The 17,862-nt window shown below is 36.3% G+C and overlaps 1 protein-coding gene across 4 annotated transcripts in view; it reads left to right on the top strand.

Annotated features, from left to right (window-relative positions):
- The window catches only part of LOC113095923 (IQ motif and SEC7 domain-containing protein 1-like), a 158,644-nt gene that overhangs the window by 74,787 nt on the left and 65,995 nt on the right, over positions 1-17,862 (top strand). Inside the window, exon 1 of one of the 4 annotated variants that reach the window (XM_026261266.1) lies at positions 10,151-10,703. The exons of the other annotated variants lie outside the window; for them this stretch is intronic. Coding sequence (XP_026117051.1) covers positions 10,681-10,703 — 23 coding nt within the window. The 5' untranslated portion in view covers positions 10,151-10,680. Of the gene's footprint in view, positions 1-10,150; positions 10,704-17,862 lie in introns of those variants that run through there. 4 annotated transcript variants of the gene reach the window in all.

Genomic DNA, 17,862 nt, shown 5'->3' with positions numbered 1-17,862 from the left:
ACCGTGTATTTTTAGTTATTGTATTGATATACTGTGGTATCAAAATCATTATTCATAACCATACAATTTACTGGTAGCAATTATTGATATACCTATAATGACAATCCCAGTGACAACACAAAGCCATTTCAGCATCCATTCAGAAATGTTTGGTTTTCGAGAGGAAGTCAAGTTTGTGTGTGTGTTTGTGTGGAGGATGTGTCTTCTCTCATGTACAGCTGCAGTCTTTGGCATATGTGTTCCATCAGCTACAGATGTTTGACTAGTCTCACCAACCGGAGCTCAAGGGACAGGCAGTATCCCACTACATCAGACATCACACACACACACACACACAAATCACAGCCAAAGCTCTGTTTCCAAGGAGACACGGGTCTTGCTGGGAGGCGAGATGCTGTAGTAAATAGCGGAGACAGAGCGGTGAAGTGCTACGAAAGCATCAGAGACCTGTGCGGAGCCCGAGACTCACCTTCTCTCTCACTCCAATTAAACATAAACGTCAGTTATAAGACTTGACAGTTTAGCTTGGTTTTAATTGTCCTAGCTGGAGTAGAGGATTTATGGCAGCAAATCAACTTCAGACATTTTTGTGGGACATTAAAATGTGTTTTTTTTTTATTGTTGTTTTTTGTCAGTGCCAGTTAGGTAATAGCACTTGTGATCTGACACATACAGTGAGTTTAAATCTGGTTTGCGACATTTCCTGATCATCCTCCTCTCTCAAAAATAAGAGCATCCCGATTTGTCACTGTCTAATTACGTCTTGAAGGCCAAGGCCTGTGTGTTGTACCGTCTGGCGTTTCATTCTGCATTCTAGTCCCTATGCTGTGGATCAGTATATTAAATTTAGGCACTAGCAAATGCCATGATTCACTAAACACTTGGACACTGATGGCTCAATTACCTTTAATGCGATTACGAGGTCATGTCACATTTACTACTGTACTGTATGTCTTACAGTGGTTGCTTGCACTGCACTGACATTTATACTTCATTACTACATATTTTTACTTCACTATTTATTTATATCTTGTTTTATTATTCGCATTTTTGGTTAGAGGATAACTGTTTGTTTTGCATTGTTCTTCAGCCAATATTGGGAGAAAATGCTGTAGTGTTTACTTAAGAGCTAGGGAACAGATTGAGTGTGGACCTCATTGTGGACTTGTTGTGTAAATGTGTGTAAATGTGTTGGTTTGGAAGCGAATGTGTGTTGCTTCTGTCTGCAATGGTCCTTTAGTAGAGTTTTGAGCAGGTTCAGGGGTCTGGAATTGTTGCTTTAGCCTCCAGGGGTTTGATTTAACAGTTTGTGTCCATCACCGCTCATCATAACACTCCCAGAGAGAGAGAGAGAGAGAGAGAGAGGGAAGAGATCCTGTCACAGTTCACATCGAACAATGAAATCTTAGGAGACTGCGTTTGTGTGTGGACGTCCAAGTGTGTTCTGAATATGCGCAGCTGGAACCACAGAGCAAACTGAAATAATTGCCTGCTTACTCCTCACCATCTTTCTGGTGACCTTTGAAACCGATTGATCGCAGTCATTTTGTAATCAGTGTTTTAAGAATGGATGTGTCTTGATGCATAATTGAGATCTAATTTGCATTATTTCACATCCTTCTCTACATTTCTATTTAGCATCAGTGAGTTTTACACAGGTGCAGCTGCGGATCGTCTGCTAAGATATCATATCATCCTCTTCCGCTTCTGTGTGAGAATAGTGCTGACGTTCACGATCGAACATCTTGGGTTGAAGCGCTCGTGTTACTGCTGTCAGAGGCGTTTGTTCTGTCGAAGGTCGTTTTTTGCAGTGACCTGTACAATTTGACACCGGGCTTTCATTTAACTCTGACAGTTCCCTGTCAGCGCTAGTCTGTTAGTCACAGTGATAAACTGTAATGATAATGGAAGCAATTGTGCCCTTAGAAAAGTTATTGTAATCATCATTGCATCGTCTAGCTTTGATTGAAGCAATGTTCTACACTCCGGCAGGTTTCCTTTGACAAGCAGAATTGCCTCCAACTTTCCCCGCTGTGCATCTTTTTTGTAGACAACATCTAAAGTTGTTTTCAGAGAGCGCTCAGTCAGTGCCAGACTACAGCGAGAGCAGAAATTTTGTTGCCTACTGATTTCATGCCTGTGACCTCGACTGCACTCTGGCTGCTTTTTAGTCATCAACACAGAAAACACAGGGTTTTATTTCTGGTGTTGTAATCGCCAGTGAAATGTTGTTTGCACTGATTATCTGAGCATGTTGGCTGTGGTTAGCTCATCAACTTCATATGCAGAGAAACACGTGGTGTGATAGTTGTGTGAAAACACTGCCCCCTAACGGCCACATTACATCAGTTGGACTCTCATAAACCATGCAGTTCTCTAACTGTTAAAAAACCTTCGTTTATGTGGATTTCTAGTTTAAACTTCATTATTATCTTGAAGTTTTGTAAATTGAACTATTTAGTTGTGCTTTCATCGCTATTAACATTAGGATTTGCTCAAATCGTTTTTCCGATATGAATGAAACCTCAAATCATGTGGCTTTTTTATGAGAGGTGTGCTATTAATTTTCATCGCAGTCTGACTTACAATATTTATGCTTATGCATTTTGCAGATGTTTTTATTCAAAGTGGCTTGCATTGCATTCAAGGTATATATGTGATAGACGGTTTCCTTGGAATCAAGCCCATGGTATGAAGCTGCTAGCGCTGTGGTTTACAGTTTGAACTACAGAAAATACAATAACTTATATAATACAATATATAATGAAACGAGCAAAGAAAATTCCATTCTTGTGTTGAATAAGAGCCAGAATATTCTTCTTGGGTAAAAAGAAACACTCAATAGCAACTGCATAGGAAACACAATAGCAACTGCATAGGAACGAATAAAGGATAAGTTCCCTTATAATACATATAAATTGTTGTGTTAAATCCCCTTTAATTAGGTAATTTCATCATATTTTCAATAATTAAAGTAAATATTCCATTTCATATTTCATCATCTTTATTTTACTGTATATGGCATAAATTGTATTAATTCCTTGTTATTATGGTGTTTATATTTGAATGCATGTTGTTGTTTGTTTGGGCTGTAATATCACAGCATACATGGCTCTTTTCCAGAGGAGGGAGACAGTGTATTGGAGGAGCTAAGCAGCATTAGAGCTACACATTCACAGACACAGACACAGACACACACTATTGCTTCTCGTCAGCACACTGATCCAGGAACAGATATTTGACACGGGTCTATCTGAACCTCTGTCATCATCCCTTTAAAATGAGCCCTCGATCACGCAAGTTCTAATTCAATTCTGCCCCCCCCCCCCGTGTCTGAGTTGTCTGTCCCCTGCAGCGACTTCATTTCTCCTTTTCTCTCTTTATGTTCCTCTCTTTCTTTCCTGCTGCACATCTGGGGTTTAATGTGTGTCCATTATTCATACACACAGTCTGAGTGATCCTCTGAGCAGAGAGCAGAGCTGAAGACTGAGTGTGACTCTTAAGTGCGTCAGGGAGATGTGAGGCATGCAAATAGATCCCCCATATGTTTCACTCTCTTTCCCACTTTGAGATGATGAGGTGTCAGGTGTTTGGTGCCTTTTTGTCTGTGAAAGAGAGACCGGTCACGAGCGTTTCTGTGTGTGCATTACGGTGTACAGTCATGGAAAGCTTTTGACGTGTATATTTAAGTCAGAATGCCTCATGATGAGCTGATTTAGTCTGAGGACTTCTGTTAGTGTGTTGTTATTACAGTATGTTATGTTACTTCCTCATGAACACCTCTGATCTGCCACCTGAACACTACTGCCTCGGTTCAGTTGTATGAACACTTCTAACTCAATTTTGGCTCATTTCTTGCTCAAATCTGCAGGATGAACATTTTTGCCACAGTTTTGCCAAATTTAGAAGTGAAGAAATGGCTTCCTTTTAATTTATGAATGTGAATTTGAATTGAATTGGCAACCATTTACAGATAATAGAATTTTCTAAATTGCAATCCAAAGAAATTCAAAAGAGGTAAGGCATTCTGGGAAATGCTATGATTTTCCCTTTTGGTTTCCAATTATAGATAATTGATATGATTGGTATGATTAAATATAAATCCACATTTCTTTAGCAGTGCTATATTAGTATACTTCATAATATTTCTATTAATATTGTGATATTTATATTCAGTATTATTCATATTGTATATATATATACAATATGAATAATATATATATATATATATATATATATATATATATATATATACACACAGTATATATATATAAATATTCAGTACCTTAGTCCTTCAACATTTATGAAAATTATAGGTTCAATTATGAAAATGAAAATGAAAACTATATTATCAGTTTAATTATAGAAAACTGTATGCAAAATATGTGCCAAAATAAAAAATGAAATGAAATTATTTAATTTTAATTTATTTTCTCTGTGACAATTCCTTGTTCCCATCAAATTGAAAATGAAATGCTGTTGGTGATATGAAATTTAATTTCCACTACATTCTCGAGGCAAGACTGCCAATATAATGAAAAGGCAAAAGTGAAAAAGAAAATTCAGCTACACGCGATAATAGTGACATAATGTAAGGTTTAGTTTTTTGATTTATTGTCTCTCTCATTTTACAGTTTTCATTTTTGATTTCATTTTCAAAGTCAATCTCAGACACTTTATGTCAGTAAACCATAAGCCCCACCCACTGATTAACATAGAATTTGCATACAAGTTGACTTTGAAAATGAAAATAATATCTCTAAAATAAGAGAGAAAATATAATGAAATCATTTTAATTTCAGGTGTTTCACTATTGCGTGAGCATTAATAAAAAGCCTTTGTTTGCCTTTTCATTTTAGCATTGGCAGTCTTGCTTCTAGATTGCAGTGAAAATTACATATCAAATCACCAGCTGCATTTCATTTTTCAAGTTGACACAGACGAAGCATTGTCACCGTGGAAATTAAAATGAAATAATTTCATTTTCAATTTTGGCACATATTTTGTGTGCGGTTTTCTATAATTAAATTGATAATATGTTTTTTTTATTTTTATAACTGAATTGATTTATTGAAAATTAGCAGATACTTCTGCATCAGTTCTGCCTCATGAATATGTTTGCCTCAATTCTGTCTCATGCCTCCTGCCTCCTCTGCAAATCTCTCTAATGTATCAAGCCCCTCCCTCCCTCTCAGCAAATCAATAAATACTTTCTCCGTAATAGACGTTCAGTTGTAAGTAATCTTTTCTCCCTTGGTGCTGTATTGTTGGTGAGTATGGCTCAGGGCTAGCAGAGATTAGCCTGCCTCAGCTCCTCAGACAAGAGCCTCAGAGGCAGAGGTTGAACATCGCCGAAAGAGTAACTCAGCATGGCCCTCTCAGCCGAAACGAAGTTCTGATCACAAGTAGTTGAGTGAATAAGACTGGGGGCAGTCCTCTTTGAAACCACCACACACACACACACACACACACACAAACGTAGACACACAATATCCAGCCATCGTCTCCAGGGGAGTGAACGAGTGCTATTTCCAGGAATCGAAGTTGGATCATAGATAGAGCACTTGTGTGTTGTTTTGCTCCCTCTTTTCCTCACCTCAGAATGTGTGTGGAATTGTGATGGATGATTGGTCTTCAAAGATGCTGTTTTCTCTGTTTCTTGTTTAGTTGCAAATTCTGTTGTTTTGTCATGATGGAAATTTTATCTAGCTGTGTCAAATACAGTCAATAAAGTAAAAAAAAAAAAGATTTGTGGTTGTTTTGAAAGCATCAATAAGAATGTGTTGAAAAATACATACATTCAATAACATTTTGCATCATTTTATAGTTTGCATCTTGTTGCATTTTATCGTAATGCTGTAAATGTTAATGCATTATAATTTGAATGAACATTTTTTTTATTTAAATAAAATACTAAAAACTGCATTTATTTGATCAAATAGCATGGATGATGTACACATATTCGTACCAAAACATGTCAGTACTGTTTTTCAGTTTGGCATGAGTCTAAATTCAATTCAAACTTCCAGTTTGACATTTGTTACTTTTGATAAGAATCAAAGTCTCATTTTATGTAAATATTTTATGGAAAATTCAAACAATAAATGTGGTTTTGATGCTCTTTGATGTGGCATGGCAGATCGCTGTATAAAAGCATGATCATCTCTTCCTCTTTACTTCTAGTTCTATGATATAAAAATGAATGAACATGCCTCGTAATCGCTTAGTCAGTGTTTCAACCAACCGCATTAAAACAAAACCGAAGCGTGTCCATCTAGGTCCGTCACTTATTGCGGTTCCCTTATACATTTCCAATGTGGTCTGTGTGTATTTGCAGCACGTTTCTGTATTTACAGTGCGTTTTTGTCTTTGATTTTATTGCGAGTTTTTGCAGTGCATTTCTGTATTTGTTCGCATTGTAATTATTTGCAGTGTATGTGTTGTCAAACTGATGAAGATGTTTTCTTAATTTACTGGTGTTTTTTCTATTTGCATATGTCTCTCAGCCACCATTAGTTTGGCATAATCTTACATTAGAACTATTTAGCTTCCGCTAACTGTTGTATGCGAGAACACAACAGAGAGTGGCGTTCCAGTCAACAACAGTCACAAATTAGAAGTACAAAATGAGGGTTTGTAAAGAAAAATGTCAGTGTTTCGGTATAAGCCAAGACAAGACTAGTTTTCTTTTTGCTGTAAACAAAACTTGGTTCTTACCGGATCTTACGCTACGTTTACATCCTATGTCATCTGGCTGGAACACCACCCTCTCTTGTACACCATTAAGACAGTTAGCGAAAGCTAGAGATTACGGTTTATAAAGATTTACATGTAGGCATTTTTGTAACAAAATCACATCACTTCGCTTCAGGAGATCTTTATTACAAATAAAATAAAACCACTTCAGCTGAACTTGTTGACTGTCATGATTGATTTTCAGTGTCAATTTCTTCAACAAACAATGGCCTTTGGCTGTAAAACATAGTCAGGTGGTGTGAATGGTTTGTGTCAATTGGCGTAATCAGTATTGTTCATAAAAATAGAATTATATACAGGAAAATGAATATGGAATAAAATGTAATCATCTGGTTTAGTGTAATGTTTTTTTTAACAATTGTTACATAATGTGTCAAAGATTATTTAGAAAACAGATAATATTGTAAATATTGTGAAAACGCATTAAACTTTACATTTCGAGATAACGTTAATAATCTATTTTCAATATTTCAAAATGAAGTATTTATTTCTATGAGTATGCTGACATAAAATATTGAATGTTCCTCATTCTTTGTCTTTTACACCATTTTCAGGTACATTCAGTAACTTTTGTAAAAAATTAAAAAATTATTAAAAAAGGACCAAATATAATTTTTTTATTAGTTTAGTTTACTTTATTAATCTATAAAGCACATTTAAAAAAAACATAAGCTGCAACCAAAGTACTGTACAGATTAATTAAAACTAAAAATTATTAAATATTTCTGAATTTCTCATCTTGCCATACCTTATTTGTCATTGACCCTTATACAACCCATGCACTAGCTGATTTTGTAAAAGAAGTGTAGCACATTCCTGGTTTGTAGAATTTTTTGTATTTTATTATGCATATACAGTATGTACCTGTTTCAATGACAAATGATTCAGGAATTTTTATTTTATAGTTGACACCTATATTTAGCAGCGCTCTAGTGTTGAGACTGGTGTGTCTGAGTGGACTGCCAGTGCTTGCACTTTTCACGTCTCCTGCTACATGAATTAAATGCAGTGCATTCCTTTAAATGTCTTTGTGAAACTCTGTGGATGACAGATTTTTCTTTTTTTTTTTTTTAGGTATTTGCAAATGGTTATTTCATTATTGTGTACATGTCTTTGAGATTAACATTGTATTATTTAGTGAATTTAATGCACATTATTTTGATGTATCATTATTTCAGCATCTCTTGACAGCTGCATCAAAGCTGGTGTCCCTGATAGATGCACCTCCAGCTTTTCTTCCCAGCCCCTGTCCATCATCTCTACATGCATGCACACATATTGTAAAAGTCTCTGCCTCGTGCCTGCCACCATGACTTCATAATGAGCGTGTTTGCGTGGGGATGTACAGCCTCATTACTTTGCCTTTTCCTTCCCCTGAAAAGATGTGATCCCACAGTGCAATGCTTCTTCAGGAGGTTGAATCACAATAACAAAGGCTTTGACATTGTTATATCAGGGTGGAGATGTTTCTAAAGCCCTTCTCTGCATTGAGTGCTATGTCAGCTCGTGGTGGTATTAGGGTGTGTGGGAGCCGGTTAAGTCTCCTGGTGCTTGTTGGGAATGTGTTTTATCTGACAGGTATTGTTATGGTAACCGGTAATGTGCATGTGCCACGGTGTTGTTGTTACCTGGTGACAGGTACGTGGTGGAGGCTCCTAGCAGGAGAGGAATGGTTTGTCTGTTGAGACATCCCAGAAAAAAAGGTCGAACTGGCATCGGTTAATCTTGATGTGTGGGCCACCTGCAATTTTAATATTAAGTATGTAGATCAACAGTTTAAAAAAATGCATCACAGCCAGCGATTTTGTATTACAGACATTTATAATATATATATGTATATATATATATATATATATATATATATATATATATATATATATATATATATATATATATACATATATATATATATACACCAAAAGTTTGGAAACATTACTCTTTTTAATGTTTTTGAAAGAAGTTTCTTCTGCTCATCAAGCCTGCATTTATTTGATAAAAAATACAGAAAAAACAGTAATATTGTGAAATATTATTGCAACTTAAAATAATAGTTTTCTATTTGAATATACTATAAAAAAAATTCCTGCGATGCAAAGCTGCATTTTGAGCATCATTACTCCAGCCTTCAGTGTCACATGTAACATCCAGTCTATCACATGATCATTTAGAAATCATTCTAATATTCTGATTTATTATGAGTGTTGGAAACAATTCTGCTGTCTAATATATTTGATGAATAAAAGGTTAAAAAGAACTGCATTTATTCAAAATAATAAAAAAATATATATTCTAATAATATATTTTCTTTACTATCACTTTTTATCAATTTAACACATCTTTGCTGAATAAAAGTATTGATTCTATTTAAAATGAAGAAAGAAAAAAAAATACTGACCCCAAATTACTGACCAGTAGTGTATATTGTTATTACAAAATATTTATATTTTAAAAACATAGCTTCTTTTTTTTTTTTTTTTTTTATTCATAAAAAGTAACCTAAAAAAGTATCACTTGTTCTGTAAAGATATTAAGCAGCAGAACTGTTTCCAACTTTGATAGAATGATTTCTAAAGGATCGTGTGATTAATGATCCTAAAAATTCAGCTTTGCATCAAAGAAATAAATGATAATTTAGAGTATAATAAATGTAAAAACAATTATTTTAAATTGTAATAATATATCACAATATTACATTTTTTTCTGTATTTTTGATCAAATAAATGCAGGCTTGATGAGCAGAAGAAACTTCTTTCAAAAACATTAAAAATAGTAATATTTCCAAACGTTTGGTCTGTACTGTATATGTATATATATATATATATATACATACATTTAGGCCCAGATATTTTATAAAAATTTAATTAAAATGGCACCCAACAATTTTATATTTGGGACATTGACCAAAAATGTATGATTTTAAATTGTGACCAACAATTTTATATTAGGAACATTAAACGGTAAATCAACAAAACTGTAATAGGGCCAAGCTATTTTAGAGATGTAAACCAACAATAATACATTTTTAATCCCACTCATAGATTTTGCATTTAATTTAATTTTTTACAAAAAATCTACAATTTTTTAACTGCCCAAGTAATTTTATATTAGAAATGCAAGTAAAATAAAATAATTAAATTTAAAATCATAAATAAAATCAAATAAAAAATTTAAATCATAGCAGGGGTTTTATATAGGAATTGTAGAGCAACAAAATAAACAATTGTACAGCATTTTGTACAACTATTTTAATTGTATTTCTTTTTCTTTTTTAATAGACCAACAGTGATTTCATGCTTAGATCAACAATTAAACAAGGAATGTTATATTAGAGACAAAAACCAACAATTAAAAAAACTAATAATTGGGCACAACAGTTTAATAATAGAGATGTAGACCAACAGTTAAACACTTTAAAAACATTTCTTAAATCTCTCTCTTCAGCTCGTCTATTCACACAAGGTTTTGTTAGTTGTTAATGAGTCTGTTTGTGTCATTAGTAATGTTCCACACACGTGCTGATTGGTCCAGCCTCACAAACAGAATCTGTTACTATAGCAACCACAGAGCCAACTGGGTCTCTGGCTCCCCGAGCCATCCTACAGTTCAGGTTTGGACAGATCAGATGTAAACAAAAACAAATCGGGGGCAGAAAAAGTGCATTTCCAATCATACCATTTTTGATCCATCATATGAATGTGCCTATTCACAACTCTGAATCTCAAAGAAAACGTCACTGATTGCTGCTGCGTGTGTTGCTTATTACATCACACATTCGGTGCCGTGTGCCGCCCTGCTGGGGCTAAGCTTGAATGAGCTGAACACGCCTGCGAGTGTTTGAGAGAAGAGAGGTGTGTGTGAGTGTGTGTGTGTGACTGAAGCTTAGTTTGGCGCGCTCAAGAGACTCACACACAACATAGCATCTTCATGGCTTCTTATCGCTACCATTTGTGAGTACATGTTTGAATTGTGCATGTGAGTGTGTGTGATTTGTGCCAGGAATATTGAGCTTGTTTTATTCTGAAACAACAGATGTTATTCAGCATTGCATTCATGAGCATGGTGTCAAATAAATGAAGGAGAGAGCTCGTGAGAGTGTTATTCTGCCCTTATCTGTGAGGGTAAGAGCTCGTTTCAATTTGATACGTGACAACTTGACTGCTGCAGTAGCTTGATGCTTCATTTAATGTTTTGAAAAGCCATCACATCATGCGAGGAGCAGAATCTTGGGTCATGTGTTTGATTGTTAATGTTCTCGTCGACTGTTTGAGGCAGACACGTTCAGCATGTTCTGCGAGTTTGCCGCAGGCTGTATCTCTCTAAGCCCAGGGCAGAGGGATAAGGTTGGCTCTGTACGCTGAGATATCTCACGCACGCAGACGGAAAACAAAGTGGACAGTGTTTACGTAGCTCCGGTGATGTCACGCCGGGACTATTTTTAGAAACGGTATAAGACTGCCGTTTCAGTCCGTATTGAGCGGACCACTGTTTGTCAGGCTGAATGAACACATGCCCTCTCTCTGCGATTCAAGATTTACGCTTATGTTTGAGTTCTTCTTTTGCACAAGCATGCCCTTAAAAGTCCTGAAAAAAATTATTTGATATTTGTAGAAAAACTTCAAATGATGTTTGTGTTAATAATGCTAGTCATTTTAAACATTCAAAAGATTTTAAGGAGCAAAATATAATTGAACAAATCACTTAATTATTGTAATAAATGATAATATTTGTAACATGCATGGATGATAGATAGATAGATAGATAGTCAACAAGCTTTGTTCTCAGCTGGGACGTTGCATTAGCCAGTGGCCCATGATTCCATCTGCTCCTGAGCTCTGTCTGCCTGCACATCTTCCACTGCCACCCGCTGTGCCTCATCCCAGGGGGGAAGGGAGAAAGGGGAATTGGGACAGCCTTTCGCTGTCATGTGACCCTCACGCAAGGTCACCCTGTACAAGCATTACTCCTCCAGAGCGAACCATGACTAATAACTCTTTCTCTCTTTCTCTCTCTCTACTGGACAATTAAAGACTGTGTTCTCCAGAAATGCACAGCTGAAACTTTTTGTGTGAAAGTGATTTGAATGGGTTTTTAGAGCTTGACTATAGCAGTCGTGTCAGTGACAGTTATGGGAGGTGGCTTGTTGCCATGCCTCGCACGAGGAAGGTGTTCACATTAGCCTGCCGGCGAGAGTCCAGACGAGCAGGATTCAGGGTGGTGGCAATGCATTATTTTGTCACTCAGTGCACTGATGGGATTTGTGCTTCTAACCCGGTTATCAGCATGAACTTTTAATATAAGTTTCAAATGTTGCGATCAAGTGTCATAGGTTGCTGAGATAAACATAGATTTGTGTGTGTGTGTGTGTGTGTGTGTGTGTGTGTGTGTGTGTGTGTGTGTGTGTGCGTGCGTGTGTGTGTGTGTGTGTGTGTGTGCGTGCGTGCGTGTGTGTGTGTGTATGTGTGTGTGCGTGTGTGTGTGTGTGCAACGTTTGACATTGTTGAGTTTACATGGTTATGATATTGTCAAACATATATATATACACACACACACACACACACACACACACGCACACATACATGTTATCACTGAAATATTTTACAATTATTAAAATCTGTGAAATAGTACCTTCAATCCTAATAAATAATTACAAATACTAGAACACATTTTAATGCATGTTGTTAATAATTGGTTAGTTGTATGATAGAAGCTGTTATGTGCTGTATGTGCAGTCTTGAAGATGAAACCTCAGCTCTCCTCACCCTCATGTCGTTCAGATCCTTTTTAGGAGCATTGAAAACTTGGAAATGTGTTGTTATGGAATCAGGAAGTAGGTGCAGAAAAAGAAAATTCAGCACCCTGAACTGAAAATCTCCATGACTGCTATCTCAAACCGCAGGAAGTGTGACCAATAACTGGTTCATGTCCCTTACTATGGCCCTGATGATGAAAGCCCATTGGGTCTGACAAGGCTCTGCTGGTAGGGTCATGCTATGACCCTCAAAAATAGCCTACAGGATTTTTCTGTGCTGGACTATAGGCTCTGTGTCCCTCAGGATTTTTAGTACTTATGTGAAAGCACTAGGCAACAGCGTCATGTCTGCTGTAAGAGAAATGCACACTTTGTTCAAGGTCTCAAATGGCAGACTTTTTTTCTACAGCAGTGCACTGTTACAAGTGTATTGAGAGCTAAAGTGCTATTAATACATATAGTCATCTATTATTCATTTATTGGATATTTCTCTGTAGTATTATGTTATTAAAATATTTTATATATTTTTATATTATATACATAATATATCCCCCACCATAAAATGTAAAGAATTGTTTTTTGTAACGTTTTCATGTTTTAATAAACTGGACTATTAACTCTGTTGCAAAGAATTGACATATAATTATAATAATTTGCAAATAATTATTTTACACTGTAGTTGAAATATAATACATTTAATTAATTATGTAATTTAAGTACAATTTATCAAATAAATAACAATATATTTTTAATTCATTAATATATACAGTCTTTTTATACATTTATAAATATATAAATACAGTTAAGCTGATGTTTTGCTTTTTGTTGCATTAATGCTTTAAATTTGAAAAAGCCATATTATTATATATAACTATTGTGTCTGAACTATTTTTTCTATTATTTTTTTATTAATGTTTTTTTTGTGTGTGTGTGTGCTTGTATTTGTTTAGTGTATTGTTTTAGACACAATAATAAAATAACCAACTGACAATTTAAAAAAAGCAGGACAGTGTTTATTTATTTATTTATTTATTTATTTTTTATACAGCATTTCATGATTTTTTTCTCATGCTTTTTGCATATTATATATTTTTGATACGGACCAGTAAACAACTACCTGTCAATACCATAGCAACTACCTGAACACCCTAGTAACTGCATAGCAACATAGGCTAACAGCCAGGACAGAATTTATTTTCTTCAGAAAATGAGGAAATGTAGTTGTCCCCTTCCATTAGGCTTCAGTAATGAAGTGCCCCTACAGTGCCACACATTTGAAGAGTCAGTTATGAGGGGTTTTTTTGGACTTCCAACACTCATAACTCCACTGCTATCACCTGCTTAACAGCTCAAACCAGCATGCCTCTGCTGACATTTTATTCATCTTTCATCTTTATATGGAATTATTTAATTCGCCGTCAACAAACAGGCACTTTAAAGCAAAGGTTGAACCCACTAAGGCTTCCCTGTTTCATCTCGGTGTGAGGAGAGCACTCTGTCACAAAGCTGTCACGTCAAGCTCAAAAATAGCACCATATCATCGCTTTCCAGTCTTTGTCTCTTTGAATTCATAATTTGATTGGGGAATAGATGAAAACGGTTCTCATATACAAGATGTTATCATTAGGAAGTTTCAAAAATGTATATGATTCTTAATAAAGAGTCATTAATGGTCTGATCATAATGAAGCTGAGAGACTCTAACTGTTTCATTAGTGTTGAGGGCCACTACAGTTATCCATCCAACAAGCCATTTTTAGTTCAGATCTGGTGTTATGGCCCACATAATGAGTTTAGTTGATGAGTTTTAGTGTAATCGGTCTCCATCCAAGACTTTGCAATATGATTGAATTAATTGGCTCTTAATCTCATGCGGTCGTTAAATACTTAGACCATTAGACCTTGGTTAAATGTGTTTTAAGCAGTCTGGCTTGTTTCCAACGAGCTCAGATGGTAAACGTCCCTCGATGACATCGAATAAATACGCACAATGTTTTAATGCACTCACCATTGAAGTCCATTTAGTTTGCATGTGCTTTCCCACACCGGAAGGCAACCAGTCGTTTAATATGCTAAACTCACATCTGATCCTGTTCTACAGCCAGCTGCCCTCAATTACATGTGCAGCCATTTGTTTCTGTGTAATTTGTATGTCTGTGCACCAGGTGATCTGATCATAGGTTCATAAGAGGATCAAGTTTTAACATGGTGTGTTTTGCCTTTGGCAGGAGTGCATAGAACAAGAAACGCAAATAAGCGTGTGGAATATTAATGAGGGGATGGACTGCAAAATGCTTGTTTTAGGCCACTAGAGGGAGCACACAGCTACGGTCAATTTTGCATGATATATGAATGTTTATGGACAGTCTGTGCAGTACTAGTTAATAAAGAACATCTGGAATATGCCCAAGCAATACTCTGCAGTAATGCTAATGGCAGAGTTTCTGACAAAAATACCTGGAGAATTGCATAAGGCAATGTGATTATCTTCAATAAAGATCAGGAATTATTTATGACATTTATAAAAAGCATTGCTGTAGTTTTAAAAGCATGAAATCGGACATCAGCATCCGAAAAACAAACAATATAGAGAGCATGACAAATTATTGTGTATTTTTCTTAATTATTTATATTACAAAATAAAGATAATATTAATGATTTAATATTAGAAAATATAATTTTGCACTACTACTAATAAGAAAAAATATATTAATTAATCTAACTAATTTTGCCTTATTATATATTATAGAATTGATGTATCTGTAAATCTCTCTATATGTAGGGAGAGAAAGCAGCTGACATATTGCAAGTGAAAACAATTTAAATCTAGTAGAAATATATTTATTTTTATGTTTTTTGGGGTGCTGATATCTTCCTTTTCATGTTGTAGTAATGGATTTCTGAATAGAATGAACTGCAAATTTGCCCATTTAGATGTGTGAGAGAAATGAGACACGTCAAGAAGTGCCATTATGATCCACTTTAGGGCATTTGGAACTATATAAATAGTTGCGAACTGATGTCATCAAGAGCTGGCTGTGAGTTTTGCACTCTTGTTTCTTTGTGCTTGAACGATTCTCACAGGGACTGTCCACAGGCAGCTATTGTTCCAGCTTTGAGGGGGGAAGTGGGGTGGTGGGCTTTCTGAAAACCTTTGAAAGGGAGTGATCACAATAATACCAGACTAAAAATAGACAAAGTTATTCTGTTTTTCCCTTCTTCTTCTTCTTCCAGATTCCTGACAGGGTCATAAATACATAACCCAGTGCTGCATTTAGCCCCAAATGGGCCACCAGTAGGCAATAATCCCTCAGTTGTTGCACTGTTTTTCTTCAGCAGATCGGAGGATACTGCTGTAAAAGCATTTTGATAAATAGTTAGTCCAGTATAAAGGACTTTTTAGGTTATAGAAGCTTTATCTGTCCTGTAGATGGACATCCAGGCTGTGTCTTTTAGTTGATTTTAAAAAGGGCCGATTTTAATATCAGCCATTCACATATTGGCTTCTCTTAAAGGCTTAGTTCGCCCAAAAATGAAAATTATGTCATTAATAACTCACCCATATGCTGTTCCAAACATGTAAGACCTCTTTTTATCTTCGGAACACAGTTTAAGATATTTTAGATTTCGTCCGAGAGCTCTCAGTCCCTCCATTGAAACTGTGTGTACGGTACACTGTCCATGTCCAAAAAGGTAAGAAAAACATCATCAAAGTAGTCCATGTGACATAGGGTCAATTAGAATTTTTTGAAGCATCGAAAATACATTTTGGTCCAAAAATAGCAAAAACAACGACTTTATTCAGCATCGTCTTCTCTTTCGTGTCTGTGTGAGAGAGAGTTCAAATCAAAACAGTCTGGATATCCGGTTCGCGAACGAATCATTCAGTTCACCAAATCGAACTGAATCGTTTTAAACGGTTCGCATCTCTAATACGCATTAATCCACAAATGACTTGTTAACTTTTTTTTAAATGTGGGTGACACTCCCTCTGAGTTCAAACAAACCAATATCCCTGAGTAATGCATGCACTCAAACAGTAGACTGACTGAACTGCTGTGAAGATGAACACTGAGCCGAGCCAGATAACGAACAATAGACTGACTCGTTCACGAGTGAAGAACCGGTTGCATCGGTGTTCGGATCACCAGTAGTTCTTTCGGACAGTTCGATTCAATAAACCGGTTGAAGAAAATGGTTCACCGGTTCTTTTGCGCTCGACATAATGGCGTCATTTGCGATGATTGCCCTTGATTCAAGCCTTCGGTTTACCCGCGCTCATAAGACTAGCACAGAATCAGTTCAGTTCAGATGCTCTGTGTGTCGGTTTGCTTCACGCTGAATCACGCATGCGCAGTATCATCAGCTCCTCGGTTCACGAATCGGACGCGTCTGACAGAAAAGGTTCTTGACTCGTGAACGAGTCAATGTTTTGTTCGTTATCTGGCTCGGCTCGGTGTTCATCTTCAGTTCTCTCTTCACAGCAGATCAGTCAGTGTACTGTTTGAGTCCATGAACTATTCCGGGATATTGGTTTGTTTTAACTCAGAGGGAGTGTCAGCCACATTAAAAAAGTTAACAGCTTAAGTAATTTGTGAATTAATGCGTATTAGAGATGCGAACCGTTTAAAACGATTCAGTTCGATTTTGTAAACTGAATGATTCGTTTGCGAACCGGATATCCAGACTGCTTTGATTTGAACTCTCTCTCACACAGACACGGAAGAGAAGACAATGCTGAATAAAGTCGTAGTTTTTGCTATTTTTGGACCAAAATGTATTTTCGATGCTTCAAAAAATTCCAATGGACCCTCTGATTTCACATGGACTACTTTGATGATGTTTTTCTTACCTTTCTGGACATGGACAGTATACAGTACACACAGCTTCAATGGAGGGACTGAGAGCTCTCGGACTAAATCTAAAATATCTTAAACTGTGTTCCGAGAATAAAAGGAGGTCTTACATGTTTGGAACAGCATAACGGTGAGTTATTAATGACATAATTTTCATTTTTCGGCGAACTAACCCTTTAAGCCCCGCGGGCAGTTGGGCATCATAATTCAGCTCCCTGAGTTTCTGGGCACCTTCTACAGGATAGCAGCACAGCAGGATTTATTGAGATAAATTAGACTATCTGCCAGAGCCCAGAAAGAGCTCTTCACCATGATAGCCATCTCTCAGAAAAGTGATACTGAGGCCACGAAAATACAGCCTACCCTCCACATTTCAGCCTAGACCCCATCTGGCCCCACGTGCTAAGGCAATAACTGCAATTACACACCCACCTACCCCTTTGAGGTGGCCAAGGCCTCTCGGGGGTCTTTAAGACAGCCCGCAAGCTGAAGCCCGATTATA

Source organism: Carassius auratus, unplaced genomic scaffold (assembly GCF_003368295.1).
Source record: "Carassius auratus strain Wakin unplaced genomic scaffold, ASM336829v1 scaf_tig00215808, whole genome shotgun sequence".
NCBI lineage: Eukaryota > Metazoa > Chordata > Actinopteri > Cypriniformes > Cyprinidae > Carassius > Carassius auratus.
This window is presented reverse-complemented; position numbering and strand designations above follow the sequence as displayed.